This window comes from Microcebus murinus, chromosome 7, assembly GCF_040939455.1.
Source record: "Microcebus murinus isolate Inina chromosome 7, M.murinus_Inina_mat1.0, whole genome shotgun sequence".
Lineage (NCBI taxonomy): Eukaryota > Metazoa > Chordata > Mammalia > Primates > Cheirogaleidae > Microcebus > Microcebus murinus.
Window position 1 is genome coordinate 24500017 of NC_134110.1, and position 17602 is coordinate 24517618.

At 47.7% G+C, this 17602-nt stretch overlaps 1 protein-coding gene across 1 annotated transcript; it reads right to left on the reverse strand.

Annotated features, from left to right (window-relative positions):
• Window positions 1-5780: 5780 nt before the first annotated feature.
• Window positions 5781-17294, reverse strand: ZNF16 (zinc finger protein 16). Its single transcript, XM_012760306.2, has 3 exons — window positions 16990-17294; window positions 13825-14026; window positions 5781-9351 (listed from the first exon to the last, which is right to left on the reverse strand). Exons 2-3 carry the CDS (start codon window positions 14015-14017, stop codon window positions 7529-7531), a joined length of 2016 nt encoding a protein of 671 aa, XP_012615760.1. The 5' UTR covers window positions 14018-14026; window positions 16990-17294; the 3' UTR covers window positions 5781-7528.
• Between the last annotated feature and the right edge of the window lie 308 nt (window positions 17295-17602).

Consider the following 17602-nt stretch of genomic DNA (forward strand, 5'->3'; position numbering starts at 1 on the left):
AACTTTATTAAGCAAGTATACCTCCAGACTTGGAGGAGAGTATCAAGAAAGATTAGCAAGCAATATTACACTCCAGAAGGGGGCAGGAACGGGCATGTGTCCAAGCAGACAGTGGCACTGGGGTCTCTCTAGGTCTCTTTTTCTTTCTTCTGACTTCCTCATTCTTGTGCTACTGTCCCACCGGCCAATGAAAATTTTGTCTCCTCCCATCAGGCGGGGAAATTTTTTTTTTTTGAGACAGAGTCTCACTTTGTTGCCCAGGCTAGAGTGAGTGCTGTGGCATCAGCCTAGCTCACAGTAACCTCAAACTCCTGGGCTTAAGAGATCCTACTGCCTCAGCCTCCTGAGTAGCTGGGACTACAGGCATGTGCCACCATGCCTGGCTAAATTTTTGTATATATATTTTTAGTTGGTCAATTATTTTCTTTCTATTTATAGTAGAGACGGGGTCTCCCTCTTGATCAGGCTGGTTTTGAACTCCTGCCCTCAAGTGATCTGCTCGCCTTGGCCTCCCCAGAGTGCTGGGATTACAGGCATGAGCCACTGCACCAGGCCAGGCAGGGAAATTTTTTACTTTATTTGTTCAGACCCATATCTGTCATGGTTCCCAAAATCTATTGGGGGGCAACCTGCAATGCTAATTTATCGTAATGATGGTATAATAAGGTCAGAGTCACTTGAGGACACTCTTGTCCTCTATCTGTGCAGGTGCCTCATGTACCTTGAGTAGGGGAACAACTCTTAGCAAGAGCTTTCTTGCTATTAAATAATCAATTTAGACATCAAGAATATAGTATTAAGTTATATTGGAGGAAAATGTTTTTCAAAAAACCTTTAAGATAGGCTGGGTGTGGTGGCTCACGCCTGTAATCCTAGCATTCTGGGAGGCCAAAGCAGGCAGATCACTCAAGGTCAGGAGTTCGAAACCAGCCTGAGCAAGAGTGAGACCCCGTCTCTACTAAAAATAAAAACAAATCAATTGGCCAACTAAAAATATATAGAGAAAATTAGCCAGACATGGTGGCACATGCCTGTAGTCCCAGTTACTTGGGAGATCGAGGCAGGAGGATCACTTGAGCCCAGGAGTTTGAGGTTGCTGTGAACTAGGTAGGCACTCTAGCCTGAGCAACAGAGTGAAAGTCTGTCTCAAAAAAAAAACCAAAAAAAAAAACCTTTAAGATAAAACATTCTAGTATCAGGCCATAACAACAGAAGGGAAAAAATAAGTACAGGAGCCAATAAAAAGTTGAAGGTGAGAGTTAACATCCCAGCATTTTTTTTTTTTTTTTTTGAGACAGAGTCTCACTTTGTTGCTCAGGCTAAAGTGAGTGCCGTGACATCAGCCTAGCTCACAGCAACCTCAATTTCCTGGGCTCGAGCACTCCTGCTGCCTCAGCCTCCCAAGTAGCTGGGACTACAGGCATGTGCCACCATGCCCAGCTAATTTTTTCTATATATATACTAGTTGGCCAATTAATTTCTATTTATAGTAGAGATGGGGTCTCGCTCTTGCTCAGGCTGGTTTCAAACTCCTTACCTCAAGCGAGCGATCCTCCCGCTTCAGCCTCCCAGAGTGCTAGGATTACAGGTGTGAGCCACCACGCCCAGCCCATTCCAGCCTTTTTAAGGGGATAAAAATCTGAAATCAGTAAGACATGGAAGAAGTTGACCTTTTAAGATATGAGTTTGAAAATTATTTTTTAATTAAAAAAGAAACAGTTATAGAAATAATATGTCATGTAATTTCATTAAGAGCAAATTACTATTTTAAGAAAATTTTGTTGTTTTTATCCAAAAATTTCCCTTTTACACTTGAGCCCAGGAGTTTGAGGTTGCTGTGAGCTAGGCTGATGCCACAGCACTCTAGCCTGGGCAACAGAGTGAGACTCTATCTCAAAAACAAAAAACTGTCTCTTGCTTTCATCCTTCAATTGTGGGAAGACAAGAACCAAGGAGTTGATCAGAATCAAGGAGTCACACATTTGGTGCTGTGACTTGGATTTCAAGACTTAAGGTATGTTTTCCCTTAAAATTTCTGCTCTCATCTGGACTTTGTTTTATGGAACATTTGCTGCTGTTGGAGCACATGCTTTGCCCTTGTCCTGAGAGACCTTGTTGTTCCTGTATGGAGAAGGCCCAGCCTTCTGGCATAAGGGATGCCAAGCAGGGCCCTGGGATTCTGGATTTGTGCTTTGTTTCTTACTTAGTAAAATGCTTATGAATGCTAGGTGAATACCACCCCTGGGAGAGGTATTTGGGAACATCCATGGTTCTTCTGGATAGTACAGGTCGAGACTGCTGAGGGTCAAAGAGGAAGTCTGGACGAGTTTGGGACAACCCCCTCCCCTGCTACTTGTGAGCGCCATGGTCCTGTTAAAAGACTGCAAGAGGAGATGCTAAACCATCACAGACCATAAATCTGGCATAAGCCTGTACAGAACATGGACACATGGGAACTGAGGTGATAATTCTGGAAATCACCCATGAAGCAGGCAAAAGGGGAGGCTGTGGTAAGGCATGCTAGCCCACATTTCAGGTTGGCCCACAACGCGCCAGGGTAGTGCCTATGCGAGGAGGGACACCTCCTCCCAGGCATCAGGACAGGTAGGGGGATGCCAACAATCCTGTGCCCTTTTCTCAAAAGGGGAGTCAAGCAACTCAGCACTCCCAGGCATCACCTCTCAGGTATAGTCTCTAACATTCCTTAGTACCTGCAAAACAAACAGATAACCTTTCCCATAACACTGTCTGCCACAGGCTAGGAGGTGCCTCACATACAGGCCTTCAGGGCACTAAGGGAAAGCAGGGATTTGTGTAAGAATTATAGATTAGATGCAGTGTATATAGGAAGCTCACTGTATAAAGGAAGGGATAATAAAGTGCATAGTTAAGCCAGTGACCTATACAATAAGGAGAACAACCCAGGAGGCCACAGAAAACCCTGTCCTCTTCCATGAATGGCTGGTGGAGGGAGTCAAGAAGTTTATGAACATGTACCCTTAGTCCTCAGAGGGGCAGGTATTCCTGGGAACACATTTCATTAACCAGTCATCCTCTCTACAGGAGCTTGACATTTCAAGGAAGCTTCAAAAACTGGCTATGGGACTCCAAACCCCAACCAATCAGCTCACAAAGAAGGCAAATGAGGTGTTTAATAACCAGGAATGTGAGAGAAGAAAGAGCAGGAAAGGGAGAAACATGGAGACAGGAAACAGGCCCAACAGATTTTGGCTGTGGCCCCAGCTTTCCAGCCACCTCCAGGTTGCCCAAGGGAAAAGCCACTGGAGCAGGTCATCATTGTGGAGAAATGGGACGTTAGAAAGCTAAGTACCCCAACTCGACTGGCAAAGAAAGAAACTCCACCAAGGACCCCCAGGACGCCTTGCCCAGCCTGTGGAAAGCTTGGACACTGGAAGAGGGACTGTCCCCAGGCCTGAAGGGGACTGGGATCAGACCTATCCCCTCTGCTCTAGCTGGCCTCCCCAAGGACAATCAACATCAGGGGGCTGGAGCCTAGGGCAACTCTGAACATGGCAAGTAAGATTGTTAGTTTTCTTGTAGACACAAGGGCCACCTACTCTGTGTTGACCTCTTATGCAGGACCTCTCTCTCCCATTTCCTGTCGGGTTATTGGAACAACAGGTGAGACCAAACAAAAACTTTTCACACCTCCACTGTGCTGTTTGTGGGGTGACCTCCTTTTCACCCATCAGTTTTTGGTAATGCCTGAATGCCCTACTCTCTTACTGGGATGGGCTCTTCCTTTCAAAATGGGGTGGAAAGATCTGTCTAGGTGGCCAAATCTCTTTCCCTATCGTAGTTCTCAAGGAGAGAAAGTTGGAACAACAATTAGATCCTAGGTTTCTTCAACTAGTTGATCCTGTGGTATGGGCTGGGGAAGTCCGAGGACAAGCCCAAAATGCTCAGCCTGTTAAGATTTGACTTAAAGACCCTATAAATAATTTTGTCTAATTCAAAAGTTATTTATAAACTGATTCAAAATAGAGAGTTGGAGAATTAAAGCAATAAGGAGCCAGTAAGTAGGGGAGAGAGATGTGAAGAAAGTTAAGTATATGACGACATTATGTTTAATAAGGTAAATAGAGAATAATTTTGTATGAGAAAAGATTTTATAAATTTTTGTCCTAAAACAAACTGACTAGTTATTTAAGAAATGAAAATTTAGTACAAAACATAAAGTCCAGGCATGTTGTAGGCAGTCTGTGTAAGTTGTGATAAGGTTTGTGAAAGAGAATTTAGAAAGAAAATTTGTATGTGATCAAGTTGGCTACAATTGGAAAGAATTTTTAGTTAAAACAACAAGGAAAAAGTCCCAGCTAGTCATTTGTCCCCATTGTGAGAAGGTCCCCTATATTATAAAAATACTTGAAAACATTAAACAAGGGAATGGTGGAACCTCACTATTGGAACAAATCTTTGGGTCCCTCAGAGGATAGCTGGGATCTTGGCTAACACCAATTATATCAGCCACAACTGTAATAGTGATGGTCCTAATATTAGGCTGCTGTGCTTTTAATTTTAAATTTGTCTCTTCCAGACTACAACATTCCCAGACAAAGCTTCTGGTGATGCAGGGTTTTCAGTTGATTCCCACAAGTAATGAGTCCCTAAATGCTTTAGATTTAACCACACAGCATGTACCAACACAGGCCCTAACCTTGACTCTTCTGACAGGCAGAAAGGTTATGGGACCTGGACCCAGTTTTGCCCCCATACAGCAGGAAGTAGTTATAGACAAGGAATCAATGCCCATAACCCCTGAAAGAATTCAGGGGCCCAAATCCTTGAGGGGGAAACGTTAGCTTGGTAGGAAATAAGACATGAACAGAGGAGGTACGGAACAGGCTGTGTAAACAAATGGGATGCTGAGTAAGAAAACTCACTGCAGGATTAGGTGGATGCAGAGACCCCAGTGCCACTGTCTACTGGGGCATGTGCTGCTCCTACCTGCCTCTGGAGTGTCTATTGTTTGCTGATCTTTCCTGGCAGTCTGAATCAACGTTTGGAGGTGCACTTGCTTTATAAACTTTGTTGCTTGCTGCTTCAAAACTGTCTCTTGCTTTCATCCTTCAATTGCGAGAAGACAAGAACTGAGGAGTTCAACAGCTGGTAACACCATGATGCACATACTGATATATGTAGGAGTAAAGGTGCATCATGTCTGCAACTTAGTCTTAGGGGAAAATGTCTGTATATCTATAGAAAGGGAGGAAGAGAAGAAAATGATAAGGCAAATGTGGCAAAAATGTTAACCAGGGAATCTGACTGAAAATGGACGGTGTTCTCTGTGGTATTACTACTTTTCTGTGTGAAATTATTTCTGAATCAAAAAGAATGACAAATATGTAGGTTATAGCAGACATCTGTCATTTATGACTATTCACAATCTCTTAAAACCTCCCTCCTCCACATTTTAGAAGCTCTCTATAAGCCTTTCCAACACAGAAGCCACAATCTACACTTCCAGGCATCCCTTGCTGCTAGTGGAGAACAAGAGTCGGTTCTGGTGCTCAGATGTATCTGTGGAAGACACTCAGTCAAAATAAAGTTAATCAACAACTGCCTGCTGGCCTGGGTCATAGCAGAGCACTGGGATTCCCAAGTGTACAGTAGTTGCCTTGGGAGGGCAGATCCACAGAATGGTTCTGGAATCTTTTCTGGAATCTTGGCCCTCAGCCTATTTCTTCAGTTCTCCTGGAGATTCTGTGAGATACTTATTTTCTTGAGACAGAGTCTCACTCTGTTGCCCGGGCTACAGTGCCATGGCATCAGCCTAGCTCACAGCAACCTCAAACTCCTGGGATCAAGTGATCCTTCTGTCTCAGCCTCCCAAGTAGCTGGGACTACAGGCATGTACCATCATGCCTGGCTAATTTTTTCTATATATTTTTAGTTTGCCAATTAATTTCTATTCTTTGGTAGAGTCGGGGTCTCACTCTTGCTTAGGCTGGTTTCAAACTCCTGACTTTGAGCAATCCACCTGCCTTGGCCTCCCAGAGTGCTAGGGTTACAGGCGTGAGCCACCACGCCTGGCCTGAGATACTTACTTTCTGTTAATCATAATACCTAACACAGTTTGCCACGGACTAGGCACAATTTAAAGTACTTTGCACACACTAGCTAATTTAATTCCTGTGTCTCTCAAGGACCTACTGTTACAGGATAAGTAAGGAGGGATGGATCCTCTGTGGCTATGGAAACTGCCACTCACCTGTACACAGGTAATCACTTCACAGCACAGAATAGTCCCCTGGTCACAAAATGCACCTCAACCCTTGTGAAACCTCTGATCCCTGGGCAAATCCAGCCCCTGATAGCCACTGAGATCACAGGGTAGTGTCTGAAAGCAGAGTCAACAAACTTTCCTATCAGGGGCCAGAAAGTAAATACTTTGGCTTTGTGAACCATATGGTTTCTAACACAACTACTCAATTCTGTTGTGCAAAAGCCACCAGGCATCTGTAAACAAATCGGCATGGCTGTGTTGGCAGTGGGCCAGGTTTTGCCTGCAGGCTATAGTTCCTGGAACTGTGCCCTGCAACACCCCCCAGACTTTCTAGAAGGTGTCAAAGGGCCTCCCTGGTGACAGACATGTTATATCTGGGTTGACGTCTCCCTGTTCAGGGGACAGGGGCACAGCTCTAGGAAACTGAGGACAACAAGTGGGTCAGCTGGGCCACCAGAGCAGGGCACCTAATAAGGTGTTCCATAAATGTCTGGTGACAAATGCCTCTGGGAAAAGACTGAGCCTGGAACCTTGTGGGCAAAGAAACAAGGTGCACAAAGAGCTCCCTCTATGGCAGAGACTAGATGCTAGGAAGCAGCCACATGTAACTGTGTAGCAGCCCGGGGAGGGTGGGGCATGGGGACCAGAGTCACAGCAGAGTAGAGAGGAGGAGAAAGCTAATCTCAGACTGCAGATATGCATAAAAGAATGTGGGGCAGTGGGAGGAATCTTGGGTCCATGTTATGGGAGGGACCAGAAGGGTAGGGAATTGGTGGTAATGAGTATGTACCACTTGGAAGGATGACAGAGCCATCAGCTCTGAAAAACTCAACTTGATTTTATGTAAACAAAGTATCAGTTAAAGCCATTGACAATGAACTCACTCCTTAGGACTAATTACCAAACAAAAGAATTCCTGGTTATCTCAAACCAAATGTCACTTTACTTTTTTGGTAATTTTTGGTTACAATAATAAACTCTATTCATGAATATTCAGCTTCCATAATCTTTTCCCTCCTAACAATGTGCTGTCTGCTCACAAATGGTAAACACAAAACAAAACAAAACCCGAGAGGTCACATGAGGCAGAAGCAACAGCCATGGGAAGGGAGCCTATAAAGGATGATTCAAAGGAGGGTCCCAGGCTTTGAGGTCATGAGATGTCAAGAGGTCAGGGAGGGAGCCCAAGCTTTAGGTCTAGGAAGTGGGAGGCTGAGACAATGGCCAGAGAGGGGTCAGAGAGGAAACCATGTTTGATTTCCCTCCCAGCAGCCCAACAGGCTACTCCCTGGTGTGAATTAACTGGTGTTTAATCAATTTTGACCGTTGGCTGAAGGCTTTCCCACAGGCAGTGCAGTCATAGGGCTTCACCCCAGTATGGATCCTCTGGTGCTGGATGAGGACTGACCGCTGACTGAAGGCTTTCCCACACTCACTGCACTTGTAGGGCCGCTCACCAGTGTGGATTATTTGGTGCTGAATAAGGTGTGAACTCTGGCTGAAGCCCTTACCACATTCAACACATGTGTAGGGCTTCTCCCCAGTATGAACTTTCTGGTGGTGAATGAGATTTGAGCTTCGGTTGAAGGCTTTACCACACTGGTTACATTCATGGGGCTTCAACCCATTATGAATCCTCTGATGCTGAATGAGAGTTGAACTCTGGCTGAAGGTTTTTCCACATTCAGTGCATTCATACGGTTTCTCTCCAGTGTGGACTCGCTGGTGAAGGATAAGGTTGGAGCTGCGACCAAAGGTCTTCCCACATTCACGGCACTCATAGGGCTTGTCGCCTGTGTGTACGCCCTGGTGCTGAATGAGAGCTGAGCTGTGGCTGAAAGCCTTCCCACAGATGCTGCATCTGTACGGCTTCTCTCCTGTGTGGATTATCTGGTGCTTTCTGAGCACCGAGCTGTAACTAAAGGCTTTTCCACACACGTTACACACGTGAGGCTTCTCTCCAGTGTGAATTCTCCGATGCTGAATAAGGCTGGAGCTCTGACTGAACGCTTTCCCACAGTCACTGCACTTATAGGGTTTCTCTCCAGTGTGAACCCGGTGGTGCTTAATGAGGTTGGAGACCCGACTGAATGGCTTGCCACAGTCACTACACTCGTAAGGCTTCTCTCCGGTGTGAACCCTCTGGTGCTTCCTCAGGTGTGCACTCTGGCTAAAGGCTTTCCCACACTCACCACACTCGAAAGGCTTCTCACCTGTGTGAGTCCTGTGGTGTTTGATGAGGTTTGAGCTCCGCCTGAAGGCCTTCCCACACTCACTGCACACATATGGTTTCTCCCCAGAATGGATTCTTTGATGCTGGATGAGGTTTGAGCTCCGCCTAAAGGCCTTCCCACACTCGTTGCACTCATAGGGCTTCTCACTCATGTGAGACTTCTGGTGTTTTTTAAGGCTTGAGTTCTGGCTGAAGGCTTTTCCACATTCACTGCACACATAAGGCCTTTCACCACTGTGGTGACCCTGGTGCCCAGCAAGACCTGAGTGCCCACGGAAGAGTTTCTCACTCACTTGAGATAGATGATGGTTTTTAAGAGCTGAGTTCTGGCTGATAGATTTCCCACATTCATTACACATAAAGGACATCTCTCCAGTGTGGACTGTCTGATGCTGAATAAGGTCAGGGTTTCCTCGGAAGGTTTTCCCACACTCGTTACATATGAGTGGGCTTTCAGTTGTGGGAACCTCCTCATGGTCAGTGAGGTCCATGCTGTGCTGGAAGCTCTGGCCACACATGTCATAGGGCTGTGGCATCTCTTCTGTAGGGATTCCCTGACAAGCCGTCAGGTTTGGGCTCAGACTGAAGCTTCTGTCAAAACCATTACAGTCCAGATCTTTCTCCTCTAAGGGGCTCCTAAGGGGCACTGTCGCTGGTGTGAAGTCCCCCACCTGGGAGAAGGACTGCACCAGTCTCTCACCTTCAGGGACTTCCCAATCTCTTTCTGATACATCATCACAGAGCTCTCCAAGCTCGGGTGCCTGGGAAACATCATCAGCATAGTTTTCTGATATTTCTGCCTGTGATTCCAAATCCTTAGGAATGTTTTCTTTCTGAAGAAACTCCTTGTCATCAGTCCTGGTGTCACAATCTGAAACAAGAAATATAAAGTCACTTGGAAGGAACTGCTGCAGCAGGAGCAGGAAAACAGATGGCAAGTCTGTAGAGCCACCAGCTCCCTCTGTGGAGGAGGTGAGGGAAGCAGGGGACCCACTGGGGACAGCAGCCCAGATCTGAGGGGACCAGAGAAGGGCTGGAGGGATGTCTTGGGGGAAAGGCCACACAGGAGCTGTAGCTGAGAAAGAGGCACTTGGTGGACCTTCTACCCTTCCTTCCCAGAGTGCCACATCTCAGGAAACACTCCCGCAGTCTGCCTTCTGGCTCAGGCCAAAAGCCTGGGTACTTCCAATACCCCTGTCCTTGACATCCACAGCAGGCTACTGGCAAGTCCTGCTAGCTCTACCCCAGCATGTATCCCAAATCCAGGTGCTTCTCAACTCTCCCACCTATACGAGGATGACAACCCACACTTTGCACTCCACTGTTAACACATTTTACCCCTTTTTCTTCTTCACTGCCAGGGGTGAGCCTCTCAGGCTTGTCTGGTTCTCTCAGACACTCTCCATGCCACTCAGGCTGGTCCTAGGAGTCACTAGCATGGAGAGTGGCCCTGCTGCAGGCAGAGGAGCTAAGTGGCACAATGGTGTGCTGGGACAAGAAGCTCACAGATGCATCAAAGACTCCCCCTCATGGCAGGGATGGACCTGTGTGAAATGTCAGGTGCTGTCCCACTTAACAGAATACTCTGGCCAGTCAAAGCCACCTTTACCCCCTAAAACCTGCAATTCTGATTATAGTTTGCTGGACAACTTCTGGTACCAATGTGCAAGCAGTTGTGCCCATCTTTCTGAATGTAGAAACATGCCTACGGCTCCCTATCACACCAGAAAATAGGCTTTGGCATCTCCCTCTTCTCTCTTCACACCTGAAGAACAAAGAACCTCTCATGCCCCTGGATCCCTCACTCGAATGACAATCTCGAGTCTCTCACTCAAATTCACAACCCAGGCCACATGGGCTCTGGATGTTGCATAGCTTCCCTGGTCTTCCAACACCCCCTCCTGTCTTCAGACAGCCTGGCAACATCAGAAACGGTACCATCATGCACTCAAACACCTTCCCAGTGCCTTCAGGCCTGTGTGACTGAGGCCCTCCCAGACCTCACCACACCTCTCCCACCTCTGTCCTGCTGTTCTCTGAGCAGAGCAATATACCCACCTTAGGGTCTTCTCTGCCTGGAACACTTTCACATGGCCCTTGCACTCCTTCCTTCCCTTCCACCAGCCTCTGCTCAAATATACTTGGAGAGCCCTTCCCTGACCATCATCCATAAATCCCAGCTCCCTCACTCTCCTTGTCCCTTTCCTCTGTCTTCTACACTGCCCAGATCACTCCCAGACACAGTACTGTGTCCCCAGGACTGGAAGAACCCCTTGTCTAGCCAGCTGTAGTTAGTAATGCTGGGTTGGGTGGTGAAAGACACCCCCAAACCCCTACCCACCTCCTTGGAAACACTGCCCCTTGGTCCTGCTCCCTCACTGCCTCTTCCTGTCTAGGACTTCCAGAATCTGCCATGACAGAGTTCTGCCTCTAGTCTGAACACATCTGTTCCTGAGGTGCCACCACTGGTGTCAATGCAGATCCAACATGGCCACAGACATGGCTCTCACCTCAACCAACAGGACCTTCCCCTCTGCCTGCCACACCCCCGATCTCTTGGTGATATTTCATGCTGGGGTTACCTGACACCTGTGGCCCAGACACATTGCACTGTGGCATCTTCAGCTGGAACATCCCCTATAGGTCCCTGTACCCCAGAGGTTGGCACCAGGCCTCTCTTCTCCCATAGGACTGCCCTGGGTGCCTTTCCTTACCTTCCTGCTGCTCCTCAGCAGGCTTCTTGCCAGATACTCCACATGAGCTGCGGGAGCCCTCTCCACATTCCCCATAAGCCTCAGCTCCCCAAGTTCAAAGCCCCAGCTCTGGTTCCAGGGTATGTCTAGGAAATGTGGCATCCATGTGTTGCTGGGCTCCCAGGAATTATTGGGGGAAGTGTGGGCTGCTGGGACAGGCAAAGTTTGGACAAGACACCTCAGCCCTGCCAGGGGCAGCCTGGGGCTCGCTATGGCCCACTTTCCCACTAAGACCCTCACTCAGGAGCCCCTTGCCCTCTTCTTGCAGTGTGGGGAAGGGGCCGAACTGGGAAGGACAAAGAAGGCTGTGGCAACTACACAGTAAAGCTTTCTGTGAAGTGTCAGAGAGGACGCATTAGGTGGTGTGGCTATATGGTCTCTATCATATGGTCTTCTTCATTGTTTTTAAAACAACCCTGAGAAAAATCTCAAAACCATTCTTAGATTGCAGGTGATACAAACAGCCCACTAGCTGGATTTGGTGACTCCTGATTGAGATTAGATGTAACTGGTGTGAAGATCAGGAGACAGTGGCAATGGGGAATTGGTTTTTTAGCCTGAGTTTTCTAAGAGACTCTTTTAGAAAAAAGAGTCTTTTATTGAGACATGAATTAAAAGTGAATTCTGTAAGTGAGAACAGTGGGAGATCACTTTTTGGACTTACTAAAATTTAATGTAATTCTTCTCTGCAATATAAGAACTGTGAAAATACAAGAACTATGAAAAAAGAGGAAAGTTCCTTTTAAGAAAGGAAATATAAAATAAAAAATATGATTTCCCTTTAAGAAAATCTTTAAAAAGTCAGTAAAATTTGAATTAAAGGTGAAGAAAAATATCTGAAAGCAAATACTGTTGCTTGCACTGTACTTCTGACACCCAACTGGAGAAGAGTGAGGACTCTGAACCCTTCTAGAGCAGAATAAACCTGTGGGACACAGCTTAGATAATAACCCAAGTCATAAAACCACGCTCATGTGACTGCCATGTGTGGCTGTGATGCATTAGCTGTTGCTGGTGCCTCAGCCAGGCTGTCAGATGCACAGACTCTGAGAGGAACCTCATGCTTAGGGGGCTCCCTAGTCCTCCATCTCCCACAGCAACTTGTTTTCAGTTTATTTAATAATTTATTGAGGTGAAATTCACATAATATAAAACTACCCATTCTAAAGTGAACAATTCATTGGCATTTAGTACATCAATAGTTGTGTATCTACTACCTCTACTTCCAAAACATTTCCATCTATCCAAAGTGAAACCCCTTACTCATGAAGCAGCTGATTCCTATCTCTCCCTCCCTACAGTCCCTAAAAATCAGCAATCCATATCTGCTTCTATTGGTTTATCTATTCTGGATATTTCATATAAATGGAATCATACAGTATGTGACCTTTCGTGCCAGGCTTCTTTCACTTGGCATAACATTTTGGAGGTTCAGCCATCCCCATTGTAGCATGGATCAGTACTTGCTTTCTTTTCATGGCTGAATTATATTTCATTATATGTGTATACCACAATTTATCCATCCATCCATTGAAGGACATTTGGGTTGTTTGCACCTTTTGGTTACTGTGAATAATGTGGCTCTGAACATGATATATATGCACTTGGCTTGAGTACCTGTCTTCAGTTCTTGGTATATAACTAGAAGTGGAATTGTTGGTTCACACAGTAATGCTATGTTCAAACTTTTGAGGAACTGCCAAGTTACCTTCCATAGTAGCTATACGATTTTATATTCCCATCAGCAACATATGAGGATTCCAATTTCTCCACATCCTCGAGATGTTATCTTTTGTTTTTAATATCACAGACATCCTAGTGGGTGGGAAATGGTAATCTCATTGTGGTGGGGTTTATCTGGGGTTTTTTTTGTTGTTGTTGTTCTTGTTTTTAAGACAGAGTCTCAGCCGGGCACAGTGGCTCACGCCTGTAATCCTAGCACTCTGGGAGGCCAAGGCAGGAGGATCACTTGAGCTCAGGAATTCAAGACAAGCCTGAGCAAGAAATGAGATCCCGGCCAGGCGCGGTGGCTCACGCCTGTAATCCTAGCACTCTGGGAGGCCGAGGCGGGTGGATTGCTCGAGGTCAGGAGTTCGAGACCAGCCTGAGCAAGATCAAGACCCCGTCTCTACTATAAATAGAAAGAAATTAATTGGCCAACTAAAAAAATATATATACAAAAAATTAGCCGGGCGTGGTGGCACATGCCTGTAGTCCCAGCTACTTGGGAGCCTGAGGCAGGAGGATTGCTTGAGCCCAGGAGTTTGAGGTTGCTGTGAGCGAAGCTGATGCCACGGCACTCACTCTAGCCTGGGCAACAACGCAAGACTCTGTCTCAAAAAAAAAAAAAAGAAAAAAAGAAATGAGATCCCCATCTCTATTAAAAGAAAAAGAAAAAAAAAATAGGACAGAGTCTCACTCTGTCATCTGGGTGACAGTGCAATGGTGTCATCACAGCTCACTGCAACCTCAAACTACAAACCACCACCACTACCACCATTATGAAACAGATGCCTCCTAGGCATTAGTGCAGGGTGGCATGGATATCATCTCTTCAGGATAAGGGCATCAGTGGAGAACAATTCTAGTACCTGGCTGCTGATGAGGGTGGACAGCTTCCAGCTTAGCATCACCAGAACAGAGGAGACCACAGACTGCAGATCCAGGGTGGGTCACAGCAGGAGCATCAGTCACAAAGGCCTGGGCTGCAGGGGTCCAAGGGGATGGTCCTGGAGCTGAGAGCTCCATCTCTGCCTCCTCATGGCGACCTCTGAGGCTGGGCATGGCTAGAACCTGAAAACCAGCAAGCACACAGGTGAGTGTGCAGAAGGGCTAGTTCCAGGGACCTATCTTCCTATCATGGAGGGGTCTCTTCCTCTCTTCTTCTTCCTCCACTGCAGCCAGAGACCTCAAGAGGTCCTGGTGCTGCCAGGTCCCAGGGATTGATGCTATGTCCCCTGATTTGCAACCCAAGGGGAGGGAGAGTCAGCCATGGGGCCACACAGACTCATGAGCCAGGGCTGCAAGTACAAAGGGGTAAGATGCTGACCCCCAAGGCAAAGTGAGCCCACAATGCCCAGCAGCCACCCCTGCCTCCTGAAGGGCTCAAGACCACCATGACAGGTGGAGAGTAGCCCCCAGAGACTGCACCATGCTGTGGGTTCACTCCTCTCACTTCTTGTTCCTGATACTTACAATGCTCTAAAGCTGCCAACACCTGACTCACCTAAGGTTAAGCAGCTAAGAAGCCTGTGCTAGAGATAAATGTGGTCACCATATGCCAATGTCCACAAATCCTACTGGTCAATTCTGAGTTACACCCTCTTGGCAGCATCTACATTGGGTGTCCCCATCTCTGTCCACCTGGGATGTCTTCCCACCACACCAGCTGCTTCCTCCAAGCCTCCCATCTCCCTTATCGTGTTGGCACCCCAGGGTTCACTTCCACACCTACACCAAATTCCTTGGTGATTTTTGTCTAGTCCCTAGGTATCAATACTCCTTATCCTGTGAAGACTTGCAAACTTGGGCTCATCTCCAGTCCTAATTGCTCCCTCTAAGCAGGAGGACATTCCCACCTGGTGGCATGATGAGTCCTGATTCCCCCACCTCCTCACAGCCCCCTCTGTGTAAACGCACCACACCCTGCCCAGAGGCCCACCTGGGAGCCCTCACTCACACTACACTACAATTCACTCCTCTGGCCTTCATGCATGAGGACAAGGCAGGAAATACTAGCACAAACCCACAGTGGAAAATGCTTGTCAACCTACAGGCTGGATTTCTTCTCTTAGATACACATTTTTCAGTGTTTCCTGAACACTCATTGCATGCTGGGGTCTGTTCTAAGGGACATGGAAGTAGACCGTTGCCCTCATGGAGCTCCCTGGGGAGTCAGATCATAGCAAAAGATCTACCAATGAGGTGGGGCAAGCACTCTGGGCAGAGGTAAGAGGGAAGGGGCAGAGGCCTGGGGCAGAGGGGCATTTTAACTAGCACAAGCTAGGAGGTCTCACTGAGAAGTGACCTCAGGGGAGGGAAAGAGCCATGCAGACACTGGGGAAAGGCAGTCCCAGGCAGGGATGGAGTGAAGGCAAAGGCTGGAGAAGGAACGGTCACGCAGGGCAGGTTCCAAGAACAGTGGGACAGCCAGTGTGGATGGGGAAACAAGGGAACAGAGTCACACCCAAGAGGCACTGTGTCAGGTCCCACAGGCCTTGCAGTGAGGGTACAGTCTGAAATAGAGGTTCCGCAGCAGAGGCTTAGAAGGTAGCTGGGGTGTGGCCTCCCATCCCCCTGAGGGGGCACAAACTCTGTCCAGATGCAGTGTCCTTAGCCAGGGGACTCTCCTATTCCTTTCTGCCTTGCCTGGGAGGAGGGATGATTTGCTCCACTTGGATTGAGCTAAAGTTGAGGAGAGATGTCAGAAGCAGGTGGCAGTGTCACCTGCTGAGAGTGAGGGTGTGGTCAAGGGGATATGGAAAGGAAACTGACATGTGTGTTCTCTGAAGGGTGGCAGGAGGATGGTATAGGAAGTCAAGGTGATGGCACGCGTCACTCACAGTGTGTCCAGGGAAGGAAGGACTGGGTAGAGCTGCTGGACAGAGATCATCATCACAGAGGAATGCACAAATAGTGGCTAGAGTAAGAAGGCCAGAGGACAAGTGTAAGGACAAAGCTTGGGGAAGAAGGCAAGGAGGTATGGACAGAGCTCACATGGATGGTCACTAGGGACAGACTATAAAAGGCCATGGCTGCCCCATAAGGCACCAGCCACATTTCTGTATCAGGAGACAAAACTAACAAAACATTTCAAGATTAACCTGACAGGATGCTCACAGGGACAGTGTGAGATGAGAGTCAAAGCAAGAAGTAGGAGACATGGGGGATGGGGTCATAAGACCCTAAGTGACTGTGTCTGCCTGCCCTGAGAAATTTCATTCTCCCCCATCCAAGGGAAGACACAATCTTTATTTAGTTTATTGCAGTAGTTCATTTTATTTTAACATACTTAGAACTCTCATTGTTGTTACTAAATATGGGCACACTCACATGGCTCAAGATTTTTAAACTAAAAAAGGATTTATAGTGAAAAATCTCCAAGCCAGCCACTCAGTTTCCCTTCCATTTCTAGTATACCCTTCCAGATTATTCGAGTCTTATACAAGCAAATACGCATTTTTTGCCAACTTATTATAAATTATACCAAACTATGCTTTTGTTTTACACCTTGTTTTTCTCACCTCATTATATGCAAGATCTTGCCAATAAGGACATACAATTAATCTGTGGTAGGCAGAATACCCCGCCCCCATGTCCACGTTCTAATCCCTGGAGCCTGTGGATAAGTTACCCTACACAGTAAAAGAGCCTTTGCAGAAGGACTTAAGGTAACATACATGATTATTACGCTGGTGGACCCAAATAATCACGAGTTCTTAAAAGCTGAAAAGGATCTGACAGGGCCACAAAGACCTGCAGGTGCTAAGGGCCGCTCAGGCCGGCATGCAGCAAGGAAACGTGGACCTCTGTGCAACAACCGCAAGGAAATAGATGCTGCCAACAGCTTGAACCGGCTCAGAGGCAGATTTTCCCAGATAAAGGCTAAACCTGTTGCAGAGAAGACAGACAACTGAAGATCCAGAAGCCACCCTCCAACAGCAGGCATCCAATCCCTCGGCCCCCTACTCCCTTGGTAGAGAACAAGTCCGAATTCTTCCCCTCCCTAAAGTCTCCTTCCCAAAGAGTGAATCCACCTCTAATGTAGTCTTCCAGGCAGGACACTTGGCGCCAAGCGAAACCCCCTTTTCTGTCCCGGCTCTACGGGTCTCCGACGAGGCATCGAATTCCTGGAGCCTCTTCCTCCACCCTAAACCCCTGTGCGCCCGGGAACACCATTCAATGGCACATCTGCCCCGTCGCTCCGTCCGAGCTCCTGTGGTGCCCTCGCCACTCGATAACGCCCCCAGCCTCCGAGGCAGAGTCGCGGCTCGGCCTACCGCTTTGCACCGTGCCGCAGGGCTATCCCCCCGACCCCCTCCCAGGAGGCCGCCCTCCGAGGCTCCAACCCCCACTTCAGGCCGAGGAGCTCCCGCCCTGCCCGCCCGGAACTCCCACAACTCCCCGCGCGGCTCCGCCCCCGCCCCGTTCGAGCCCGGAAAGCCTCCGAGTCACCGCCACCACGAAGGTGGCTCGGAAACACCTGGACGCACAGTTGTAAACCTGGAGCATTCGTACAACTCACTCACCTCCTCGACGGGTAGTGCAGGGAACGCTGCACCCCAACACCAAAATATCTTGGCCCAGGACCCGACTGACACCCAGAAGTCCCGCCTGACTTCCGGCTGGTGGACCAGTCCGGTCTGGGAC

Bases quoted from the DNA above. Each gene is read 5' to 3' on its own strand.
- ZNF16 (XM_012760306.2), bottom strand. From the start codon at position 14,017: ATGCCCAGCCTCAGAGGTCGCCATGAGGAGGCAGAGATGGAGCTCTCA. The intron at 9,352-13,824 runs GTACTAGAATTG...TTCTTGTTTCAG, and splicing joins CCACCCTCATCAGCAGCCAG to ATTGTGACACCAGGACTGAT.